The sequence below is a fragment of the Cydia splendana genome, chromosome 6, assembly GCF_910591565.1.
Source record: "Cydia splendana chromosome 6, ilCydSple1.2, whole genome shotgun sequence".
Lineage (NCBI taxonomy): Eukaryota > Metazoa > Arthropoda > Insecta > Lepidoptera > Tortricidae > Cydia > Cydia splendana.
The window spans coordinates 3,596,113-3,621,116 of NC_085965.1; the positions used below are offsets into that span (position 1 = coordinate 3,596,113).

Here is a 25,004-nt window from a genome sequence, read left to right on the forward strand (position 1 = left end):
TTGACACGCTCTTATTCTCATAACAATAAAGGCAATATAATTTTAAACACCTGGCCCGCATAGCAACTTCTGCTGCTGACTGTATCAATAATATTATCGCTATACTAGTATTACATCATATGGAGGATAATATATTATATGGAGATCAACGAATGAGAAAATACGCCGGAGTTGCAAATGCAGGACATACACAGGCGGAAAGACCACAAGATTCGCGTAATATATCTCGTATAAATGTATAACATATATACCTTGAGTGTCTACTCACTCAGTCTTGTGTACTTACCCCTTCAGAAGTACAAATGCATGACGTGCAAGGCGAGGGGAAGGCAGAGTCGCCGACAGGCACGTTACGGCCCGCGATTAGACAGCCTTGCGCCGCACTTTCCCTCCAAGCTGAAAGGTCCACCTTCGGCAGAGACCCGCAAGGCACGCGAGGATTCCTGAGACAAGATACAAGATATGATGTACGAGCTCCCAGAATCAATAATATTGACGTAAACATTAAGGTTACTTTTAACCTTTTCGACGCCGTGTCAAACACAAAGGCTGTCACGCGGACGCCACGTCACCGAAGTGTCAAAACTGAAATTGAACTTTATGCATATATGCACGTAGGTCTATTTTGCTCTGTGGTCTGTGACCGATTAATCAGTCCTTGGCGTTGAACCTGCGGTGCGGATATATCGGCCATTGGCGTCCAAAAGGTTAAGGTTTAATGTAAGTACAGCTTCAGTGGCGAGCTACCGGCGGGCAGTATTGTTTCGAGCGTCGAAGGGACCTAGCCAGACCGGCGATTTGAGCGTGCACTGAGGCCACTTGCATGTTTTAATTTATTAACATGGACGCTAGACACCTAGACTAGACGCCGCTACTCGAGCGTTCAGCTAGTTTACATCCTTAGGTTTGTAGGTCTGTAGATCAGATAGGTACATGTTCCGATAACTTACAAGAAATTGCTAGGCAGGTCGAAGGCAGCCCTCTGGATGTCGCTGTTCTGGTCAAAGTTCTCACAGAGAACCTTTGAGAGCGTGACTTTTCGGATCTCCGAGAGCTGCTGTTCGGTGAAGCGGGCCGCGTTGTTGTCGTTCTCGTACCTGAAATGTTACAAGGGTATTGTTAAAGAAATATGGAATAACAATCACTTCACCTCGGAAAAGTCGGTCGGATTTTCTCCTTTTCACCTCAATGCAATACTATAATGAAAGACCAGGCATAGCCCTTGCAGTCTGAAAATTAAATTATGAGTCTAAAAAGTTCTTTGGTCACGGCCGAGTGGAAGAAGAGATCGCTTGATTCTTAATAACATGTAACGATATCATAATGGGGTGAAAAATTGTCCCATCACGTGGAGTTCTTGCAAAGATTTGAAGAACATAAGAGAGAAGGCCCGTAGTATCCAGTATTTTTTAAAGCTTGATCGTCAGTCGAGTCACTCACCAGAATCTGTCACACTTCCTCAGCTGTCTGAACTGGATGGCGATAATGCAGGCGAAGGTGGGACCCACTAATCCCCCTTGTAGTGGTCGCTCGCTCATGCCTCCAGGGAACAGGTCGATGTCGTCCACAGTTGGGTATATCCTCTTAAGTCTGTGAAAATAGAAATGTCCAATAGTTATTTGTACAACAAGAGATCAAAGTTTGATATTTCTTCGAGTGCTCGCGCACGAGATGTAAATAACTTTGATCTCGTGTAGTACACAAAATTTTTCACCCTAAGCAGTGAGAACATACCTAGAGGGACAGAGATAATAGAACCCAAGTATATCGAACTTGTATTAGACCCCGCATGTTGAAATGACATTTGACTATAAAGGTCACTTGAATGTCATTTTGCTCACTGAGTGAGACAAAATGACTCAGTGAGCAAAATCGCATTTTGCTCACTGTTTTTAAGAAGCAAAGTACCCTGTTCGAGCTGCTGAAGTGAAAATTGTTTTGTTTTGATACGTAAGATTCTAGATAGAGATTTATCTAGCAGCCGTGACTTTCGTTGGCTTTTATCGCCAGAGGAAAAGCATAAAAGGAGCGGATTTAGAAAAGGAAAGTTGGGCATGTCAAATTGATCTAACGGCAAGAGAGTTGACTCTTAAAGGATGATGATGATTATTGGTTACATTTTAGAGTTCTTAATTTAGAAAAGGAGTTATTGGTTAAGTTATAGAGCCTTTCTTTTCTGACGTTTCCGTAAGTGCTTAGATGTATTTCAAGGACACAAAAAGGAAGCCAAAATTAATTCTAACCTTGCAATAACTTCATCAGGAATCTCCCTCGACAAGTCCTCAAAGGTAGCTGCTCTCTTCAAGTTGCAAAGCGCTCTGTAGTTGTTATAGCTGGGTATGCCGTGGTCTCTCGCTCTCTGCACGTTCAGGGCCACCAGATCGATACCCGAGAAGGGAATGCGACGGTCCTCGAAGAGATGGTTGGTCACTTCTCCGGTGATGAACTGGTCGAGGGTTTCCATGGGGGTTGAAGCGATACCGCGGATAAGCTCGTCCACCATCTCTGCATGCTGTAAGAGTAAGTTATTTTAAATGAACTATTTGAGGATTATTATTTGAACATCGTTGTTTGTAGCCTGAGATATTTTAACGTTGATGGGTCATAAGACTTAGGGTACACACTTGTCTTTTGTATACCCGAAAGTTCAGAATTTAAGAATACTGGTGATCACAAATGCTCATAATTTTGTTACTCCCTAAAATACGACTGGACTGGATTTGAGTGAAGGCAGTAACACCTAGAAATAGGGCTTTATTTAAACTCAACTAGTAGGTACATAAGGAACGATAACGCTAGGTAGAAGAAAAAGAATCCTGGTACAAAATTTACCCCATAGAGGATAGGTACCCCATTATTTATCCTTTTTCCTTGTGATCAGAATACTTTTGATTACCCACTGAATGATGTATCTCTTATGTCAAATCAGTCTGTACGACATACCTATACTATACTGTAGCTTAAATATTCACTATTTGGCTAGGAACATAGCGTAATTATTGCTGAGAAGAGAGAGAACTGCCACAGTAGCTTACGTTCATGAACATGTCAGTCCTGAAGAAGCCATCACGCAGCAAGATCGGAGGTTCCATGGGCTGGTACGTGGGCGACAAACGGGGCAGATGCGGCCTCAGCAGCGAGTGGCCGAACCTGAACGCCGCCGCGGCGAACTCCGTCACGATAGCGGGGTTGCAGGTAGGTGAGTATTCCTTGTAGTATCCTGGAATTTGGATAATTTTATCAATGTAAGGACTTTATAGAATCAATTAGCCTATATGGGCTACGTTAGGGGCGTAACTATTCCATCCACGTGAGGAGGCCTATACCAAGAAAATTCTTATTGCTTATCATTTATGGTGAAATATGTCTATCTATAAAGCGAATAGAGGATGACTAAAATGTCATCCATAACTTTGCTTGTCTTACAGTAACGCTCAGTATGGTCATGTAGTAGTAGTCATATCACTCATATCTGTCAAACCATACTCGTAGGTCGAATCTATGCCACCCAAATTATCATCACCAGATTGTCGATAGACCGTATAAGATAGTTACCTATTTTTATGTTGTTTTCTACAAATGTTTTGATCACTATATTTACCAGCAGGCAGCAGCTTCAATCCATAAAGATTGACAGCGTTCCACGACAACAGCCTCGGCAGGAACTCATTATAGATGATGTGCGTGAGCTCCGCAGTGACAATACGTCTGGTATGCTCGAAGATGAGCTCCGCGTCCCAGTGGGGGTTGACGCCCTTCAGCCCTTCGGAGATGCGGTTGTGCTCGCGGAGCCACACCGTGTGGATGGCGGTGAGGCCTGGCTGTTCGGATGCTCGACCGTCACCTGTGGAGAGAAAGTTTATGAATCATTGACTAAACCGGGCTTTTAGAATTCTTTGAGAGATGATGCAGTATTGCAGTTGCATGAATTACTATCGGAGACAGGATTTTGGGTCGATGCACCATTAAGTTAGTTAAGTTTTTCGACTAACTTGCCTGTGTTAGAGCTTGTGGGTTTACAACATGGAATCACACGTGATCTGATAACTTTTCAGCAAAATCCTTTAACTTAGCCAATATCCGTTATTTGGGCATTGTTTAAGTTCTTTAGTGTTGCTCGTGTTGCTATATGGGCCTATATTAGCGACCAAGCGTATTTGTCGTGCTTCGATCCGTCTCAAATGTATCAAAGAACAGTGGCTATACTAGTTGTAATTATGTCTTTGCTGTCAAATCAGTTTTGCTCCAGGATTATTAAAATAATCAACGTAATTTAACGTTTGGTACCATTTGTAATATTAGTAGCAACTTGACAGTATTTTCTCAAGTTATATTTAGACTTACCAGCGATGAAGCAGAAGCCGCTAGCGGCCTTGCACTCAGGATGGTTGTCGGATCGCGGCAGAAGGTCGCGGGTGAGGAGCGGATGTTGAGTAGCGTTCATTCGGCCGTTGAACCCGCGCAACTTGCGGACGATACACGGGTTCTCGCCGTAGATCACTGAGGCGTCGATGAAGGCCGTGTTCTGGTTGACTTGCTCTCTGGGTCCTAAGGAACATACATTTTCGTGAGTTATTTTATAAGGCTGGTATTCCATCCGTACAATTTTGGTCCAATGTCATTGCGTTGCTCTCTCATCTCATTAAGCAAAATGTGAGACAAAATACATATTGGACAAAGAAATTGGACAGGTGCAATACCACCCTAAGCAAAGAGCAATTAATAACAAATGCAGCAGATATGGTTTGTGCGAGTGTTAGATAGTTCAAAGAATCGCCAATGGTTAAGCACGCACAGACAGAGCCATAGGCAAAACGAGCACTTGCAAGATCTTCTTGTCCAAGTGCTGTTTAGGCTTGCTTCTCTTGAAGAAGATCAGCGTTCGTCCCAAGGTGATGTCGAGAGTCCAGGGCACAGCCAAAAAGTTTTACTCAAGTTTTTTGAACTTTTGAAAACTAAAAGGCAGTGATAACTTACCAAGTTGCTGCTGTCCGGGCAAGCTCCTCATGAAGGGGAAGCACAGCCTCTCTCCCGAGGTCACGTTGACTTCAGGGTAGTAGTGGTCTCCACGTGGTACAGGGAAGGGGTTGCATTCAGGGTGAACTGTGCGCGGCGAGTCGCAGGAGCGGCAGTCGGGGATGGATTCGTGGAAACCTGGGGAGTAACGTCAAGTCAAATAAATAGTATTCTGAGTATCCAGGGACAAAGCAGGTAAACGTACTAGTGCTCGACATGCTAATGCGCAATAGATGACTCCCTGCTGTCACCTCTATTGACAAGTTTAAAGATGACATGTAGTGGGACCGTAATGAGCACTAGTACATTTACCTTAAACAGACAATCATACAAAAAGATGTTTGCCTTTTACGAATCATAAACACATTATTATGGTCGACACTGGGATCGAACAAATTTGGCTAAGCCTTTTATAGCCAGTTTTGGTTTTATGATGATGATCATCGTGTGTTACGCCAGAAAAGGCGTAATATGTAGACCAATTTTGTACCTACTTAAGACCACTATATGTAACCACATTACCTACTGCGAATAAACCATTTGTATTTGTGTGATCATCTTAGAATCCAATTTTTACCTTTGTGAATAGGGGTCATGGTGAGCTCGTGATCAACGAACTGGGCGAACTGCATCACCATAAGAGTGTATCGAGTGTGCAAGTTGGAGATGTCAGGATGGATCACTGTAGAGACAATACGCGGTGACACTAGCGGAGTACCGGTTACTGAGTTGATGCGGGGACGGCTGACACCTGAAAAAAATGCATTGATGAAATGAGGCCCATTGAAGATTTTTGAGAATTAAAACCGTTTTTTTCTGTGTTATAGTAGGCCAAAGGTATGGCGCCATGGCTCGAAAAGATGACACCATACCTTTGGCCTATCCTCGAGTAGACGGCGATACTTTTTGACATTTAACAAATTTAACACATATCAGTGAAAAAATAAGGATCAAAGTCAAATGGCGTTCTAAAAGTTTTAATCATTTGTGTCGAAAGATGGCAGTAAATGTAGGTACTGACTACATAATTTACTTTGACAATACTCCTCTATTTCAAATTATCTTTGCATTAACGCAACCGCCTCATTGAAATAAGTGCCAAGCTCCCCTTTTCCAAGACAAAATGAATCCACATAGTGGGTTCTTGGCAGTGAATGTGTTAAATCTTGAAAACGATTTTGCAATCCCAGTAGATATATACAACTTGAGGCAAACTTTTCGATTGTTTGGCTCTTTCATCGGATGTTACTCTTTTTATTCAAGTAGTCACTACGCATTGCAACCCCATATTACATCCCCATACATATTCCCCCTTTTAGGTACCAATAGACTTACCATCTTCATAAACTGGAGGTAGCAATCTCGCGAACGTGGTCAAACTCTTTCCCAAATTCGGGTTCCTGAGATTATTGCAGTGTCCAGTATACGTCCTGAATGGGCTATCCGCGTTACATTGGCCGTTTTCATCACATTCGGGCTCAATGACCGGACCGAGGGCCGGGTCCTGCCCGAGGATGCCGCTCACGTCCACGGATTGGAGGGCGTCAGCGAAGTCGGTGGAGGTCGGGAAGCCGAGGGAGTCGTCGAAAACTTGACGCTTGCGGCGGTGGCTGGAAAGAATTAGGTTAGGTGAGTCTTAAAAATTCTCATGTTTTGCGAGTTTCATTCGATTTATGAGTAATTTAGTTTTTTAAACCCCTTGAGTCTCAAGGATCCAAAATTGCCAGCCAAAAACCGACCTTGAAGCTTTAAATATAGGTTCAATAATTTCAATTTTAATTGACCGGTGTGAAGTTATCGGCCAAAGTTATCGGCGAACGATAACCCGACCAAATTAAGAAGTCGATATTTTCAACGTTTCTATTCGTCATTAAAAAGAGCTTAAGTACATTAGTTTAAGGAAAAGTTGAACATCATCAATACTATTAATTACATTTCATCATAAATTTTACTATATAGCTGAAAAACATGCATCGTGACTGGTCGTAGAATTTTGTGCTTATCAAACAAAGAAAATCCTACTTTCTAGTCAATAAAACGCTTCAAGTCTATTACTTGTAAAAGCTATTGACAAAAGCTTGCATTATTGTGTTAAAAAAACTTACTTTATTTGATAATCAAAGTTTTAACGATGGATAATAGTCAGCGCCCTAAAGATTCTAGACATAATTTATCAATTTGACCAACTTCCGGGCAGTAGACCACTGTCTAACTGACATCATCAGAAACTGTACATCAGAATCTTTCATAAAACGCCTTCAGAACCCACTTACCGAGCTAACTGTAGCTGCATCAGCTGAAATGAAGTTAGCGGCGGAACGATTTTGTAAACTCATTTCAACAAAAGAAAATTACATAACTTACATAAACTGAAAATTTACGTCAAGAGCTTTTATTTTAAGCTTTCAGAATCCACCAATCTAGGTATTCTAAGTATTTTTTTTAATAGTTCATTGCAGAGTCAATGGCTGAAATATTCCAAATAGGTACACATAACTAATTTTGACCCACTTCTAGACGAAAGACCACTTTCATTTTGACAACATCCGGAACTGTACACCAAGATCTTTCATAAAACGCCTTCAGAACCCACTTACCGAGCTAACTGTAGCTGCATCAGCTGAAATGAAGTTAGCGGCGGAACGATTTTGTAAACTCATTTCAACAAGAGAAAATTACATAACTTACATAAAATGAAAATTTACATCGAGAGCTTTTATTTTAAGCTTTCAGAATCCACCAATATAGGTATTCTAAGTTTTTTTTTAATAGTTCATCGCAGAGTCAATGGCTGAAATATTCTAAATACCTACACATAACTAATTTTGACCCATTTCTAGACGAAAGACCACTTTCATATTGACAACATCTGGAACTGTACACCTAGATCTTTCATAAAATGCCTTCAGAACCCACTTACCGAGCTAACTGTAGCTGCATCAGCTGAAATGAAGTTAGCGGCGGAACGATTTCCTTTGTAAAAAATAATAATTTTGACCCACTTCTATATGAAAGACCACTTTCATTTTTACATCATCGGAAACTGTACACCAAAATCTTTCATAGAACGCCTTCTGAACCCACTTACCGAGCTAACTGTAGCTGCATCGGTTGAAATAAAGTTAGCGACGGAACGATTTCCTTTGTAAATTCAGGAAAATAAAAATAACTTTGAATCTTACATGATTTGTGAATGTAAATCAAGAGCTTTTTCATAAAGCTTTCAGAATCTATTAACTTAGGTGTTCTAAGATTTATTTTTTAACTAATTTATTACAAAGTCCGTGGCCAAAATCTTCAAAATGCACATCACTAATTTTGACCCATTTCTAGACGAAAGACCACTTTCATTTTGACAACATCCGGAACTGTACACCTAGATCTTTCATAAAATGTCTTCAGAACCGACTTACCGAGCTAACTGTAGCTGCATCAGCTGAAATGAAGTTAGCGGCGGAATGATTTCCTTTGTAAAAAAAAATAATTTTGACCCACTTCTATATGAAAGACCACTTTCATTTTGACATCATCGGAAACTGTACACCAAAATCTTTCATAAAACGCCTTCTAAACCCACTTACCGAGCTAACTGTAGCTGCATCAGTTGAAATAAAGTTAGCGGCGGAACGATTTCCTTTGTAAATTCAGGAAAATAAAAATAACTTTGAATCTTACATGATTTGTGAATGTAAATCAAGAGCTTTTTCATAAAGCTTTCAGAATCTATTAACTTAGGTGTTCTAAGATTTATTTTTTAAATAATTTATTACCAAGTCCATGGCCAAAATCTTCAAAATGCACATCTCTAATTTTGACCCATTTCTAGACGAAAGACCATTTTCATTTTGACAACATCCGGAACTGTACACCTAGATCTTTCATAAAATGCCTTCAGAACCTACTTACCGAGCTAACTGTAGCTGCATCAGCTGAAATAAAGTTAGCGGCGGAAGGATTTCTTTTGTAAATTCAGAAACAGAAAATAAAATTGAATCTTACATGATTTGTGAATGTAAATCAAGAGCTTTTCCAAAAAGCTTTCAGAATCTATTAACTTAGTTGTTCTAAGATTTATTTTTTAACTAATTTATTACCAAGTCCGTGGCCAAAATCTTCAAAATGCACATCACTAATTTTGACCCATTTTTAGACGAAAGACCACTTTCATTTTGACAACATCTGGAACTGTACACCTAGATCTTTCATAAAATGTCTTCAGAACCCACTTACCGAGCTAACTGTAGCTGCATCAGTTGAAATGAAGTTAGCGGCGTAATGATTTCCTTTGTAAAAAAAAATAATTTTGACCCACTTATATATGAAAGACCACTTTCATTTTGACATCATCGGAAACTGTACACCAAAATCTTTCATAAAACGCCTTCTGAACACACTTACCGAGCTAACTGTAGCTGCATCAGTTGAAATAAAGTTAGCGGCGGAACGATTTCTTTTGTAAATTCAGCAAAAAAAAATAACTTTGAATCTTACATGATTTGTGAATGTAAATCAAGAGCTTTTTCATAAAGCTTTCAGAATCTATTCACTTAGGTGTTCTAAGATTTATTTTTTAAATAATTTATTACCAAGTCCATGGCTAAAACCTTTAAAATGCACATCACTAATTTTGACCCATTTCTAGACGAAAGACCATTTTCATTTTGACAACATCCGGAACTGTACACCTAGATCTTTCATAAAATGCCTTCAGAACCTACTTACCGACATAACTGTAGCTGCATCAGCTGAAATAAAGTTAGCGGCGGAACGATTTTCTTTGTAAAAAAAAATAATTTTGACCCACTTCTATATGAAAGACCACTTTCATTTTGACATCGTCGGAAACTGTACACCAAAATCTTTCATAAAACGCCTTCTGAACACACTTACCGAGCTAACTGTAGCTGCATCAGTTGAAATAAAGTTAGCGGCGGAACGATTTCCTTTGTAAATTCAGCAAAATAAAAATAACTTTGAATCTTACATGATTTGTGAATGTAAATCAAGAGCTTTTTCATAAAGCTTTCAGAATCTATTAACTTAGGTGTTCTAAGATTTATTTTTTAACTAATTTATTACCAAGTCCGTGGCCAAAATCTTCAAAATGCACATCATTAATTTTCACCCATTTCTAGACGAAAGACCACTTTCATTTTGACAACATCCGGAACTGTACACCTAGGTCTTTCATAAAATGTCTTCAGAACCCACTTACCGAGCTAACTGTAGCTGCATCAGCTGAAATGAAGTTAGCGGCGGAACGATTTCCTTTGTAAAAAAAAATAATTTTGACCCACTTCTATATGAAAGACCACTTTCATTTTGACATCATCGGAAACTGTATACCAAAATCTTTCATAAAACGCCCTCTGAACACACTTACCGAGCTAACTGTAGCTGCAGCAGCTGAAATGAAGTTAGCGGCGGAACGGTTTCCTTTGTAAATTCAGAAAAATAAAAATAAAGTTCAATCTTACATGATTTGTGAATATAAACTAAGAGCTTTCTCATACAGCTTTCAGAATCTATTAACCTGGTTGTTCTGAGATTTATTTTTTAAATAATTTACGACCAAGTCCGTGGCCAAAATATTCCAAATGCACATCACTAATTTTGACCCATTTCTAGACGAAAGACCATTTTCATTTTGACAACATCCGGAACTGTACACCTAGATCTTTCATAAAATGCCCTCAGAACCTACTTACCGAGCTAACTGTAGCTGCATCAGCTGAAATAAAGTTAGCGGCGGAAGGATTTCTTTTGTAAATTCAGAAACAGAAAATAAAATTGAATCTTACATGATTTGTGAATGTAAATCAAAAGCTTTTTCATAAAGCTTTCAGAATCTATTAACTTAGGTGTCCTAAGATTTATTTTTTAACTAATTTATTACCATGTCCGTGGCCAAAATCTTCAAAATAGACATCACTAATTTTGACCCATTTCTAGACGAAAGACCACTTTCATTTTGACAACATCCGGAACTGTACACCTAGATCTTTCATAAAATGTCTTCAGAACCGACTTACCGAGCTAACTGTAGCTGCATCAGCTGAAATGAAGTTAGCGGCGTAATGATTTCCTTTGTAAAAAAAAATATTTTTGACCCACTTCTATATGAAAGACCACTTTCATTTTGACATCATCGGAAACTGTACACCAAAATCTTTCATAAAACGCCTTCTGAACCCACTTACCGAGCTAACTGTAGCTGCATCAGTTGAAATAAAGTTAGCGGCGGAACGATTTCCTTTGTAAATTCAGCAAAATAAAAATAACTTTGAATCTTACATGATTTGTGAATGTAAATCAAGAGCTTTTTCATAAAGCTTTCAGAATCTATTAACTTAGGTGTTCTAAGATTTATTTTTTAAATAATTTATTACCAAGTCCATGGCCAAAATCTTCAAAATGCACATCTCTAATTTTGACCCATTTCTAGACGAAAGACCATTTTCATTTTGACAACATCCGGAACTGTACACCTAGATCTTTCATAAAATGCCTTCAGAACCTACTTACCGAGCTAACTGTAGCTGCATCAGTTGAAATGAAGTTAGCGGCGGAACGATTTCCTTTGTAAAAAATAATAATTTTGACCCACTTCTATATGAAAGACCACTTTCATTTTTACATCATCGGAAACTGTACACCAAAATCTTTCATAGAACGCCTTCTGAACCCACTTACCGAGCTAACTGTAGCTGCATCGGTTGAAATAAAGTTAGCGACGGAACGATTTCCTTTGTAAATTCAGGAAAATAAAAATAACTTTGAATCTTACATGATTTGTGAATGTAAATCAAGAGCTTTTTCATAAAGCTTTCAGAATCTATTAACTTAGGTGTTCTAAGATTTATTTTTTAACTAATTTATTACAAAGTCCGTGGCCAAAATCTTCAAAATGCACATCACTAATTTTGACCCATTTCTAGACGAAAGACCACTTTCATTTTGACAACATCCGGAACTGTACACCTAGATCTTTCATAAAATGCCTTCAGAACCTACTTACCGAGCTAACTGTAGCTGCATCAGCTGAAATAAAGTTAGCGGCGGAAGGATTTCTTTTGTAAATTCAGAAACAGAAAATAAAATTGAATCTTACATGATTTGTGAATGTAAATCAAGAGCTTTTCCAAAAAGCTTTCAGAATCTATTAACTTAGTTGTTCTAAGATTTATTTTTTAACTAATTTATTACCAAGTCCGTGGCCAAAATCTTCAAAATGCACATCACTAATTTTGACCCATTTTTAGACGAAAGACCACTTTCATTTTGACAACATCTGGAACTGTACACCTAGATCTTTCATAAAATGTCTTCAGAACCCACTTACCGAGCTAACTGTAGCTGCATCAGTTGAAATGAAGTTAGCGGCGGAACGATTTTCTTTGTAAAAAAAAATAATTTTGACCCACTTCTATATGAAAGACCACTTTCATTTTGACATCATCGGAAACTGTACACCAAAATCTTTCATAAAACGCCTTCTGAACACACTTACCGAGCTAACTGTAGCTGCATCAGCTGAAATGAAGTTAGCGGCGGAACGGTTTCCTTTGTAAATTCAGAAAAATAAAAATAAAGTTCAATCTTACATGATTTGTGAATATAAACTAAGAGCTTTCTCATACAGCTTTCAGAATCTATTAACCTAGTTGTTCTGAGATTTATTTTTTAAATAATTTACGACCAAGTCCGTGGCCAAAATATTCCAAATGCACATCACTAATTTGACCCATTTCTAGACGAAAGACCATTTTCATTTTGACAACATCCGGAACTGTACACCTAGATCTTTCATAAAATGCCCTCAGAACCTACTTACCGAGCTAACTGTAGCTGCATCAGCTGAAATAACGTTAGCGGCGGAAGGATTTCTTTTGTAAATTCAGAAACAGAAAATAAAATTGAATCTTACATGATTTGTGAATGTAAATCAAAAGCTTTTTCATAAAGCTTTCAGAATCTATTAACTTAGGTTTTCTAAGATTTATTTTTTAACTAATTTATTACCATGTCCGTGGCCAAAATCTTCAAAATAGACATCACTAATTTTGACCCATTTCTAGACGAAAGACCACTTTCATTTTGACAACATCCGGAACTGTACACCTAGATCTTTCATAAAATGTCTTCAGAACCGACTTACCGAGCTAACTGTAGCTGCATCAGCTGAAATGAAGTTAGCGGCGTAATGATTTCCTTTGTAAATAAAAATATTTTTGACCCACTTCTATATGAAAGACCACTTTCATTTTGACATCATCGGAAACTGTACACCAAAATCTTTCATAAAACGCCTTCTGAACCCACTTACCGAGCTAACTGTAGCTGCATCAGTTGAAATAAAGTTAGCGGCGGAACGATTTCCTTTGTAAATTCAGCAAAATAAAAATAACTTTGAATCTTACATGATTTGTGAATGTAAATCAAGAGCTTTTTCATAAAGCTTTCAGAATCTATTAACTTAGGTGTTCTAAGATTTATTTTTTAAATAATTTATTACCAAGTCCATGGCCAAAATCTTCAAAATGCACATCTCTAATTTTGACCCATTTCTAGACGAAAGACCATTTTCATTTTGACAACATCCGGAACTGTACACCTAGATCTTTCATAAAATGCCTTCAGAACATACTTACCGCGCTAACTGTAGCTGCATCAGTTGAAATGAAGTTAGCGGCGGAACGATTTTCTTTGTAAAAAAAAATAATTTTGACCCACTTCTATATGAAAGACCACTTTCATTTTTACATCATCGGAAACTGTACACCAAAATCTTTCATAAAACGCCTTCTGAACACACTTACCGAGCTAACTGTAGCTGCATCAGTTGAAATAAAGTTAGCGGCGGAACGATTTCGTTTGTAAATTCAGGAAAATAAAAATAAAGTTCAATCTTACATGATTTGTGAATATAAACTAAGAGCTTTCTCATACAGCTTTCAGAATCTATTAACCTAGTTGTTCTGAGATTTATTTTTTAAATAATTTACGACCAAGTCCGTGGCCAAAATATTCCAAATGCACATCACTAATTTTGACCCACTTCTAGTTGAAAGACCACTTTCATTTTGACATAATCGGAAACTGTACACCAAAATCTTTCATAAAACGCCTTCTGAACACACTTACCGAGCTAACTGTAGCTGCATCAGTTGAAATAAAGTTAGCGGCGGAACGATTTCCTTTGTAAATTCAGCAAAATAAAAATAACTTTGAATCTTACATGATTTGTGAATGTAAATCAAGAGCTTTTTCATAAAGCTTTCAGAATCTATTAACTTAGGTGTTCTAAGATTAATTTTTTAAATAATTTATAACCAAGTCCATGGCCAAAATCTTCAAAATGCACATCACTAATTTTGACCCATTTCTAGACGAAAGACCATTTTCATTTTGACAACATCCGGAACTGTACACCTAGGTCTTTCATAAAATGTCTTCAGAACCCACTTACCGAGCTAACTGTAGCTGCATCAGCTGAAATGAAGTTAGCGGCGGAACGATTTCCTTTGTAAAAAAAATAATTTTGACCCACTTCTATATGAAAGACCACTTTCATTTTGACATCATCGGAAACTGCACACCAAAATCTTTCATAAAACGCCTTCTGAACACACTTACCGAGCTAACTGTAGCTGCATCAGCTGAAATGAAGTTAGCGGCGGAACGGTTTCCTTTGTAAATTCAGAAAAATAAAAATAAAGTTCAATCTTACATGATTTGTGAATATAAACTAAGAGCTTTCTCATACAGCTTTCAGAATCTATTAACCTAGTTGTTCTGAGATTTATTTTTTAAATAATTTACGACCAAGTCCGTGGCCAAAAAATTCCAAATGCACATCACTAATTTTGACCCACTTCTAGTTGAAAGACCACTTTCATTTTGACATCATCGGAAACTGTACACCAAAATCTTTCATAAAACGCCTTCTGAACACACTTACCGAGCTAACTGTAGCTGCATCAGTTGAAATGAAGTTAGCGGCGGAACGATTTTCTTTGTAAAAAAAAATAATTTTGACCCACTTCTATATGAAAGACCACTTTCATTTTGACATCATCGGAAACTGTACACCAAAATCTTTCATAAAACGCCTTCAGAACCCACTTACCGAGCTAACTGTAGCTGCATCAGTTGAAATGAAGTTAGCGGCGGAAGGATTTCTTTTGTAAATTCAGAAACAGAAAATAAAATTGAATCTTACATGATTTGTGAATGTAAATCAAGAGCTTTTCCAAAAATCTTTCAGAATCTATTAACATAGTTGTTCTAAGATTTATTTTTTAACTAATTTATTACCAAGTCCGTGGCCAAAATTTTCAAAATGCACATCACTAATTTTAATTTCGTAATTTCTTACTGCATAACTGGCTCGGTAAGTGTGTTCAGAAGGCGTTTTATGAAAGATTTTGGTGTACAGTTTCCGATGATGTCAAAATGAAAGTGGTCTTTCATATAGAAGTGGGTCAAAATTATTTTTTTTTACAAAGAAAATCGTTCCGCCGCTAACTTCATTTCAACTGATGCAGCTACAGTTAGCTCGGTAAGTGGGTTCTGAAGACATTTTATGAAAGATCTAGGTGTACAGTTCCGGATGTTGTCAAAATGAAAGTGGTCTTTCGTCTAGAAATGGGTCAAAATTAGTGATGTGCATTTTGAAGATGTTGGCCACGGACTTGGTAATACATTAGTTAAAAAATAAATCTTAGAACAACTAAGTTAATAGATTCTGAAAGATTTTTGGAAAAGCTCTTGATTTACATTCACAAATCATGTAAGATTCAATTTTATTTTCTGTTTCTGAATTTACAAAAGAAATCCTTCCGCCGCTAACTTTATTTCAGCTGATGCAGCTACAGTTAGCTCGGTAAGTAGGTTCTGAAGGCATTTTATGAAAGATCTAGGTGTACAGTTCCGGATGTTGTCAAAATGAAAATGGTCTTTCGTCTAGAAATGGGTCAAAATTAGTGATGTGCATTTTAAAGGTTTTGGCCATGGACTTGGTAATAAATTATTTAAAAAATAAATCTTAGAACACCTAAGTTAATAGATTCTGAAAGCTTTATGAAAAAGCTCTTCATTTACATTCACAAATCATGTAAGATTCAAAGTTATTTTTATTTTGCTGAATTTACAAAGGAAATCGTTCCGCCGCTAACTTTATTTCAACTGATGCAGCTACAGTTAGCTCGGTAAGTGGGTTGTGAAGGCGTTTTATGAAAGATCTTGGTGTACAGTTTCGGATGTTGTCAATATGAAAGTGGTCTTTCGTCTAGAAATGGGTCAAAATTATTTTTTTTTACAAAGAAAATCGTTCCGCCGCTAACTTCATTTCAACTGATGCAGCTACAGTTAGCTCGGTAAGTGGGTTCTGAAGACATTTTATGAAAGATCTAGGTGTACAGTTCCGGATGTTGTCAAAATGAAAATTGTTTTTCGTCTAGAAATGGGTCAAAATTAGTGATGTGCATTTTGAAGATTTTGGCCACGGACTTGGTAATACATTAGTTAAAAAATAAATCTTAGAAGTGTGTTCAGAAGGCGTTTTATGAAAGATTTTGGTGTACAGTTTCCGATGATGTCAAAATGAAAGTGGTCTTTCAACTAGAAGTGGGTCAAAATTAGTGATGTGCATTTGGAATATTTTGGCCACGGACTTGGTCGTAAATTATTTAAAAAATAAATCTCAGAACAACTAGGTTAATAGATTCTGAAAGCTGTATGAGAAAGCTCTTAGTTTATATTCACAAATCATGTAAGATTGAACTTTATTTTTATTTTTCTGAATTTACAAAGGAAACCGTTCCGCCGCTAACTTCATTTCAGCTGATGCAGCTACAGTTAGCTCGGTAAGTGTGTTCAGAAGGCGTTTTATGAAAGATTTTGGTGTGCAGTTTCCGATGATGTCAAAATGAAAGTGGTCTTTCATATAGAAGTGGGTCAAAATTATTATTTTTTACAAAGGAAATCGTTCCGCCGCTAACTTCATTTCAGCTGATGCAGCTACAGTTAGCTCGGTAAGTGGGTTCTGAAGACATTTTATGAAAGACCTAGGTGTACAGTTCCGGATGTTGTCAAAATGAAAATGGTCTTTCGTCTAGAAATGGGTCAAAATTAGTGATGTGCATTTTGAAGATTTTGGCCATGGACTTGGTTATAAATTATTTAAAAAATTAATCTTAGAACACCTAAGTTAATAGATTCTGAAAGCTTTATGAAAAAGCTCTTGATTTACATTCACAAATCATATAAGATTCAAAGTTATTTTTATTTTCCTGAATTTACAAACGAAATCGTTCCGCCGCTAACTTTATTTCAACTGATGCAGCTACAGTTAGCTCGGTAAGTGTGTTCAGAAGGCGTTTTATGAAAGATTTTGGTGTACAGTTTCCGATGATGTAAAAATGAAAGTGGTCTTTCATATAGAAGTGGGTCAAAATTATTTTTTTTTACAAAGAAAATCGTTCCGCCGCTAACTTCATTTCAACTGATGCAGCTACAGTTAGCTCGGTAAGTAGGTTCTGAAGGCATTTTATGAAAGATCTAGGTGTACAGTTCCGGATGTTGTCAAAATGAAAATGGTCTTTCGTCTAGAAATGGGTCAAAATTAGAGATGTGCATTTTGAAGATTTTGGCCATGGACTTGGTAATAAATTATTTAAAAAATAAATCTTAGAACACCTAAGTTAATAGATTCTGAAAGCTTTATGAAAAACCTCTTGATTTACATTCACAAATCATGTAAGATTCAAAGTTATTTTTATTTTGCTGAATTTACAAAGGAAATCGTTCCGCCGCTAACTTTATTTCAACTGATGCAGCTACAGTTAGCTCGGTAAGTGGGTTCAGAAGGCGTTTTATGAAAGATTTTGGTGTACAGTTTCCGATGATGTCAAAATGAAAGTGGTCTTTCATATAGAAGTGGGTCAAAAATATTTTTTTTTACAAAGGAAATCATTACGCCGCTAACTTCATTTCAGCTGATGCAGCTACAGTTAGCTCGGTAAGTCGGTTCTGAAGACATTTTATGAAAGATCTAGGTGTACAGTTCCGGATGTTGTCAAAATGAAAGTGGTCTTTCGTCTAGAAATGGGTCAAAATTAGTGATGTCTATTTTGAAGATTTTGGCCACGGACATGGTAATAAATTAGTTAAAAAATAAATCTTAGAACACCTAAGTTAATAGATTCTGAAAGCTTTATGAAAAAGCTTTTGATTTACATTCACAAATCATGTAAGATTCAATTTTATTTTCTGTTTCTGAATTTACAAAAGAAATCCTTCCGCCGCTAACGTTATTTCAGCTGATGCAGCTACAGTTAGCTCGGTAAGTAGGTTCTGAGGGCATTTTATGAAAGATCTAGGTGTACAGTTCCGGATGTTGTCAAAATGAAAATGGTCTTTCGTCTAGAAATGGGTCAAATTAGTGATGTGCATTTGGAATATTTTGGCCACGGACTTGGTCGTAAATTATTTAAAAAATAAATCTCAGAACAACTAGGTTAATAGATTCTGAAAGCTGTATGAGAAAGCTCTTAGTTTATATTCACAAATCATGTAAGATTGAACTTTATTTTTATTTTTCTGAATTTACAAAGGAAACCGTTCCGCCGCTAACTTCATTTCAGCTGATGCAGCTACAGTTAGCTCGGTAAGTGTGTTCAGAAGGCGTTTTATGAAAGATTTTGGTGTACAGTTTCCGATGATGTCAAAATGAAAGTGGTCTTTCATATAGAAGTGGGTCAAAATTATTTTTTTTTACAAAGGAAATCGTTCCGCCGCTAACTTCATTTCAGCTGATGCAGCTACAGTTAGCTCGGTAAGTGGGTTCTGAAGACATTTTATGAAAGACCTAGGTGTACAGTTCCGGATGTTGTCAAAATGAAAGTGGTCTTTCGTCTAGAAATGGGTGAAAATTAATGATGTGCATTTTGAAGATTTTGGCCACGGACTTGGTAATAAATTAGTTAAAAAATAAATCTTAGAACACCTAAGTTAATAGATTCTGAAAGCTTTATGAAAAAGCTCTTGATTTACATTCACAAATCATGTAAGATTCAATTTTATTTTCTGTTTCTGAATTTACAAAAGAAATCCTTCCGCCGCTAACTTTATTTCAGCTGATGCAGCTACAGTTAGCTCTGTAAGTAGGTTCTGAAGGCATTTTATGAAAGATCTAGGTGTACAGTTCCGGATGTTGTCAAAATGAAAATGGTCTTTCGTCTAGAAATGGGTCAAAATTAGTGATGTGCATTTTAAAGGTTTTGGCCATGGACTTGGTAATAAATTATTTAAAAAATAAATCTTAGAACACCTAAGTTAATAGATTCTGAAAGCTTTATGAAAAAGCTCTTCATTTACATTCACAAATCATGTAAGATTCAAAGTTATTTTTATTTTGCTGAATTTACAAAGGAAATCGTTCCGCCGCTAACTTTATTTCAACTGATGCAGCTACAGTTAGCTCGGTAAGTGGGTTGTGAAGGCGTTTTATGAAAGATCTTGGTGTACAGTTTCGGATGTTGTCAATATGAAAGTGGTCTTTCGTCTAGAAATGGGTCAAAATTAGAGATGTTCATTTTGAAGATTTTGGCCATGGACTTGGTAATAAATTATTTAAAAAATAAATCTTAGAACACCTAAGTTAATAGATTCTGAAAGCTTTATGAAAAAGCTCTTGATTTACATTCACAAATCATGTAAGATTCAAAGTTATTTTTATTTTGCTGAATTTAGAAAGGAAATCGTTCCGCCGCTAACTTTATTTCAACTGATGCAGCTACAGTTAGCTCGGTAAGTGTGTTCAGAAGGCGTTTTATGAAAGATTTTGGTGTACAGTTTCCGATGATGTCAAAATGAAAGTGGTCTTTCATATAGAAGTGGGTCAAAATTATTTTTTTTTACAAAGAAAATCGTTCCGCCGCTAACTTCATTTCAACTGATGCAGCTACAGTAAGCTCGGTAAGTGGGTTCTGAAGACATTTTATGAAAGATCTAGGTGTACAGTTCCGGATGTTGTCAAAATGAAAATGGTCTTTCGTCTAGAAATGGGTCAAAATTAGTGATGTGCATTTTAAAGGTTTTGGCCATGGACTTGGTAATAAATTATTTAAAAAATAAATCTTAGAACACCTAAGTTAATAGATTCTGAAAGCTTTATGAAAAAGCTCTTCATTTACATTCACAAATCATGTAAGATTCAAAGTTATTTTTATTTTGCTGAATTTACAAAGGAAATCGTTCCGCCGCTAACTTTATTTCAACTGATGCAGCTACAGTTAGCTCGGTAAGTGGGTTGTGAAGGCGTTTTATGAAAGATCTTGGTGTACAGTTTCGGATGTTGTCAATATGAAAGTGGTCTTTCGTCTAGAAATGGGTCAAAATTAGAGATGTGCATTTTGAAGATTTTGGCCATGGACTTGGTAATAAATTATTTAAAAAATAAATCTTAGAACACCTAAGTTAATAGATTCTGAAAGCTTTATGAAAAAGCTCTTGATTTACATTCACAAATCATGTAAGATTCAAAGTTATTTTTATTTTGCTGAATTTACAAAGGAAATCGTTCCGCCGCTAACTTTATTTCAACTGATGCAGCTACAGTTAGCTCGGTAAGTGTGTTCAGAAGGCGTTTTATGAAAGATTTTGGTGTACAGTTTCCGATGATGTCAAAATGAAAGTGGTCTTTCATATAGAAGTGGGTCAAAATTATTTTTTTTTACAAAGAAAATCGTTCCGCCGCTAACTTCATTTCAACTGATGCAGCTACAGTTAGCTCGGTAAGTGGGTTCTGAAGACATTTTATGAAAGATCTAGGTGTACAGTTCCGGATGTTGTCAAAATGAAAGTGGTCTTTCGTCTAGAAATGGGTCAAAATTAGTGATGTGCATTTTGAAGATTTTGGCCATGGACTTGGTAATAAATTATATAAAAAATAAATCTTAGAACACCTAAGTTAATAGATTCGGAAAGCTTTATGAAAAAGCTCTTCATTTACATTCACAAATCATGTAAGATTCAAAGTTATTTTTATTTTGCTGAATTTACAAAGGAAATCGTTCCGCCGCTAACTTTATTTCAACTGATGCAGCTACAGTTAGCTCGGTAAGTGGGTTCTGAAGACATTTTATGAAAGATCTAGGTGTACAGTTCCGGATGTTGTCAAAATGAAAGTGGTCTTTCGTCTAGAAATGGGTCAAAATTAGTGATGTGCATTTTGAAGATTTTGGCCATGGACTTGGTAATAAATTATATAAAAAATAAATCTTAGAACACCTAAGTTAATAGATTCGGAAAGCTTTATGAAAAAGCTCTTCATTTACATTCACAAATCATGTAAGATTCAAAGTTATTTTTATTTTGCTGAATTTACAAAGGAAATCGTTCCGCCGCTAACTTTATTTCAACTGATGCAGCTACAGTTAGCTCGGTAAGTGTGTTCAGAAGGCGTTTTATGAAAGATTTTGGTATACAGTTTCCGATGATGTCAAAATGAAAGTGGTCTTTCATATAGAAGTGGGTCAAAATTATTTTTTTTTACAAAGAAAATCGTTCCGCCGCTAACTTCATTTCAACTGATGCAGCTACAGTTAGCTCGGTAAGTGGGTTCTGAAGACATTTTATGAAAGATCTAGGTGTACAGTTCCGGATGTTGTCAAAATGAAAGTGGTCTTTCGTCTAGAAATGGGTCAAAATTAGTGATGTCTATTTTGAAGATTTTGGCCACGGACATGGTAATAAATTAGTTAAAAAATAAATCTTAGAACACCTAAGTTAATAGATTCTGAAAGCTTTATGAAAAAGCTTTTGATTTACATTCACAAATCATGTAAGATTCAATTTTATTTTCTGTTTCTGAATTTACAAAAGAAATCCTTCCGCCTATAACTTTATTTCAGCTGATGCAGCTACAGTTAGCTCGGTAAGTAGGCTCTGAAGGCATTTTATGAAAGATCTAGGTGTACAGTTCCGGATGTTGTCAAAATGAAAATGGTCTTTCGTCTAGAAATGGGTCAAAATTAGTGATGTGCATTTTGAAGATTTTGGCCATGGACTTGGTTATAAATTATTTAAAAAATTAATCTTAGAACACCTAAGTTAATAGATTCTGAAAGCTTTATGAAAAAGCTCTTGATTTATATTCACAAATCATGTAAGATTCAAAGTTATTTTTATTTTGCTGAATTTACAAAGGAAATCGTTCCGCCGCTAACTTTATTTCAACTGATGCAGCTACAGTTAGCTCGGTAAGTGTGTTCAGAAGGCGTTTTATGAAAGATTTTGGTGTACAGTTTCCGATGATGTCAAAATGAAAGTGGTCTTTCATATAGAAGTGGGTCAAAATTATTTTTTTTTACAAAGAAAATCGTTCCGCCGCTAACTTCATTTCAACTGATGCAGCTACAGTTAGCTCGGTAAGTGGGTTCTGAAGACATTTTATGAAAGATCTAGGTGTACAGTTCCGGATGTTGTCAAAATGAAAGTGGTCTTTCGTCTAGAAATGGGTCAAAATTAGTGATGTGCATTTTGAAGATTTTGGCCATGGACTTGGTAATAAATTATATAAAAAATAAATCTTAGAACACCTAAGTTAATAGATTCGGAAAGCTTTATGAAAAAGCTCTTCATTTACATTCACAAATCATGTAAGATTCAAAGTTATTTTTATTTTGCTGAATTTACAAAGGAAATCGTTCCGCCGCTAACTTTATTTCAACTGATGCAGCTACAGTTAGCTCGGTAAGTGTGTTCAGAAGGCGTTTTATGAAAGATTTTGGTATACAGTTTCCGATGATGTCAAAATGAAAGTGGTCTTTCATATAGAAGTGGGTCAAAATTATTTTTTTTTACAAAGAAAATCGTTCCGCCGCTAACTTCATTTCAACTGATGCAGCTACAGTTAGCTCGGTAAGTGGGTTCTGAAGACATTTTATGAAAGATCTAGGTGTACAGTTCCGGATGTTGTCAAAATGAAAGTGGTCTTTCGTCTAGAAATGGGTCAAAATTAGTGATGTCTATTTTGAAGATTTTGGCCACGGACATGGTAATAAATTAGTTAAAAAATAAATCTTAGAACACCTAAGTTAATAGATTCTGAAAGCTTTATGAAAAAGCTTTTGATTTACATTCACAAATCATGTAAGATTCAATTTTATTTTCTGTTTCTGAATTTACAAAAGAAATCCTTCCGCCTATAACTTTATTTCAGCTGATGCAGCTACAGTTAGCTCGGTAAGTAGGCTCTGAAGGCATTTTATGAAAGATCTAGGTGTACAGTTCCGGATGTTGTCAAAATGAAAATGGTCTTTCGTCTAGAAATGGGTCAAAATTAGTGATGTGCATTTTGAAGATTTTGGCCATGGACTTGGTTATAAATTATTTAAAAAATTAATCTTAGAACACCTAAGTTAATAGATTCTGAAAGCTTTATGAAAAAGCTCTTGATTTATATTCACAAATCATGTAAGATTCAAAGTTATTTTTATTTTGCTGAATTTACAAAGGAAATCGTTCCGCCGCTAACTTTATTTCAACTGATGCAGCTACAGTTAGCTCGGTAAGTGTGTTCAGAAGGCGTTTTATGAAAGATTTTGGTGTACAGTTTCCGATGATGTCAAAATGAAAGTGGTCTTTCATATAGAAGTGGGTCAAAATTATTTTTTTTTACAAAGAAAATCGTTCCGCCGCTAACTTCATTTCAACTGATGCACCTACAGTTAGCTCGGTAAGTGGGTTCTGAAGACATTTTATGAAAGATCTAGGTGTACAGTTCCGGATGTTGTCAAAATGAAAGTGGTCTTTCGTCTAGAAATGGGTCAAAATTAGTGATGTGCATTTTGAAAATTTTGGCCACGGACTTGGTAATAAATTAGTTAAAAAATAAATCTTAGAACAACTAAGTTAATAGATTCTGAAAGCTTTTTGGAAAAGCTCTTGATTTACATTCACAAATCATGTAAGATTCAATTTTATTTTCTGTTTCTGAATTTACAAAAGAAATCCTTCCGCCGCTAACTTTATTTCAGCTGATGCAGCTACAGTTAGCTCGGTAAGTAGGTTCTGAAGGCATTTTATGAAAGATCTAGGTGTACAGTTCCGGATGTTGTCAAAATGAAAATGGTCTTTCGTCTAGAAATGGGTCAAAATTAGAGATGTGCATTTTGAAGATTTTGGCCATGGACTTGGTAATAAATTATAAAAAAAATAAATCTTAGAACACCTAAGTTAATAGATTCTGAAAGCTTTATGAAAAAGCTCTTGATTTACATTCACAAATCATGTAAGATTCAATTTTATTTTCTGTTTCTGAATTTACAAAAGAAATCCTTCCGCCGCTAACTTTATTTCAGCTGATGCAGCTACAGTTAGCTCGGTAAGTAGGTTCTGAAGGCATTTTATGAAAGATCTAGGTGTACAGTTCCGGATGTTGTCAAAATGAAAATGGTCTTTCGTCTAGAAATGGGTCAAAATTAGAGATGTGGATTTTGAAGATTTTGGCCATGGACTTGGTAATAAATTATTTAAAAAATAAATCTTAGAACACCTAAGTTAATGGATTCTGAAAGCTTTATGAAAAAGCTCTTGATTTACATTCACAAATCATGTAAGATTCAAAGTTATTTTTATTTTCCTGAATTTACAAAGGAAATCGTTCCGCCGCTAACTTTATTTCAACTGATGCAGCTACAGTTAGCTCGGTAAGTGGGTTTAGAAGGCGTTTTATGAGGATTTTGGTGTACAGTTTCCGATGATGTCAAAATGAAAGTGGTCTTTCATATAGAAGTGGGTCAAAATTATTTTTTTTTACAACGGAAATCATTCCGCCGCTAACTTCATTTCAGCTGATGCAGCTACAGTTAGCTCGGTAAGTCGGTTCTGAAGACATTTTATGAAAGATCTAGGTGTACAGTTCCGGATGTTGTCAAAATGAAAGTGGTCTTTCGTCTAGAAATGGGTCAAAATTAGTGATG

At 36.4% G+C, this 25,004-nt stretch overlaps 1 protein-coding gene across 1 annotated transcript in view; it reads right to left on the reverse strand.

Annotated features, from left to right (window-relative positions):
* Window positions 1–25,004, reverse strand: part of LOC134791331 (heme peroxidase 2) — a 104,815-nt gene that overhangs the window by 2,830 nt on the left and 76,981 nt on the right. The window contains exons 14-23 of the mRNA XM_063762347.1: window positions 6,352–6,626; window positions 5,594–5,767; window positions 4,978–5,154; window positions 4,345–4,548; window positions 3,602–3,844; window positions 3,036–3,220; window positions 2,244–2,512; window positions 1,441–1,590; window positions 951–1,097; window positions 287–443 (exon numbers count right to left, since the gene is read on the reverse strand). Coding sequence (XP_063618417.1) covers window positions 287–443; window positions 951–1,097; window positions 1,441–1,590; window positions 2,244–2,512; window positions 3,036–3,220; window positions 3,602–3,844; window positions 4,345–4,548; window positions 4,978–5,154; window positions 5,594–5,767; window positions 6,352–6,626 — 1,981 coding nt within the window. The remainder of the gene's footprint in view (window positions 1–286; window positions 444–950; window positions 1,098–1,440; window positions 1,591–2,243; window positions 2,513–3,035; window positions 3,221–3,601; window positions 3,845–4,344; window positions 4,549–4,977; window positions 5,155–5,593; window positions 5,768–6,351; window positions 6,627–25,004) is intronic.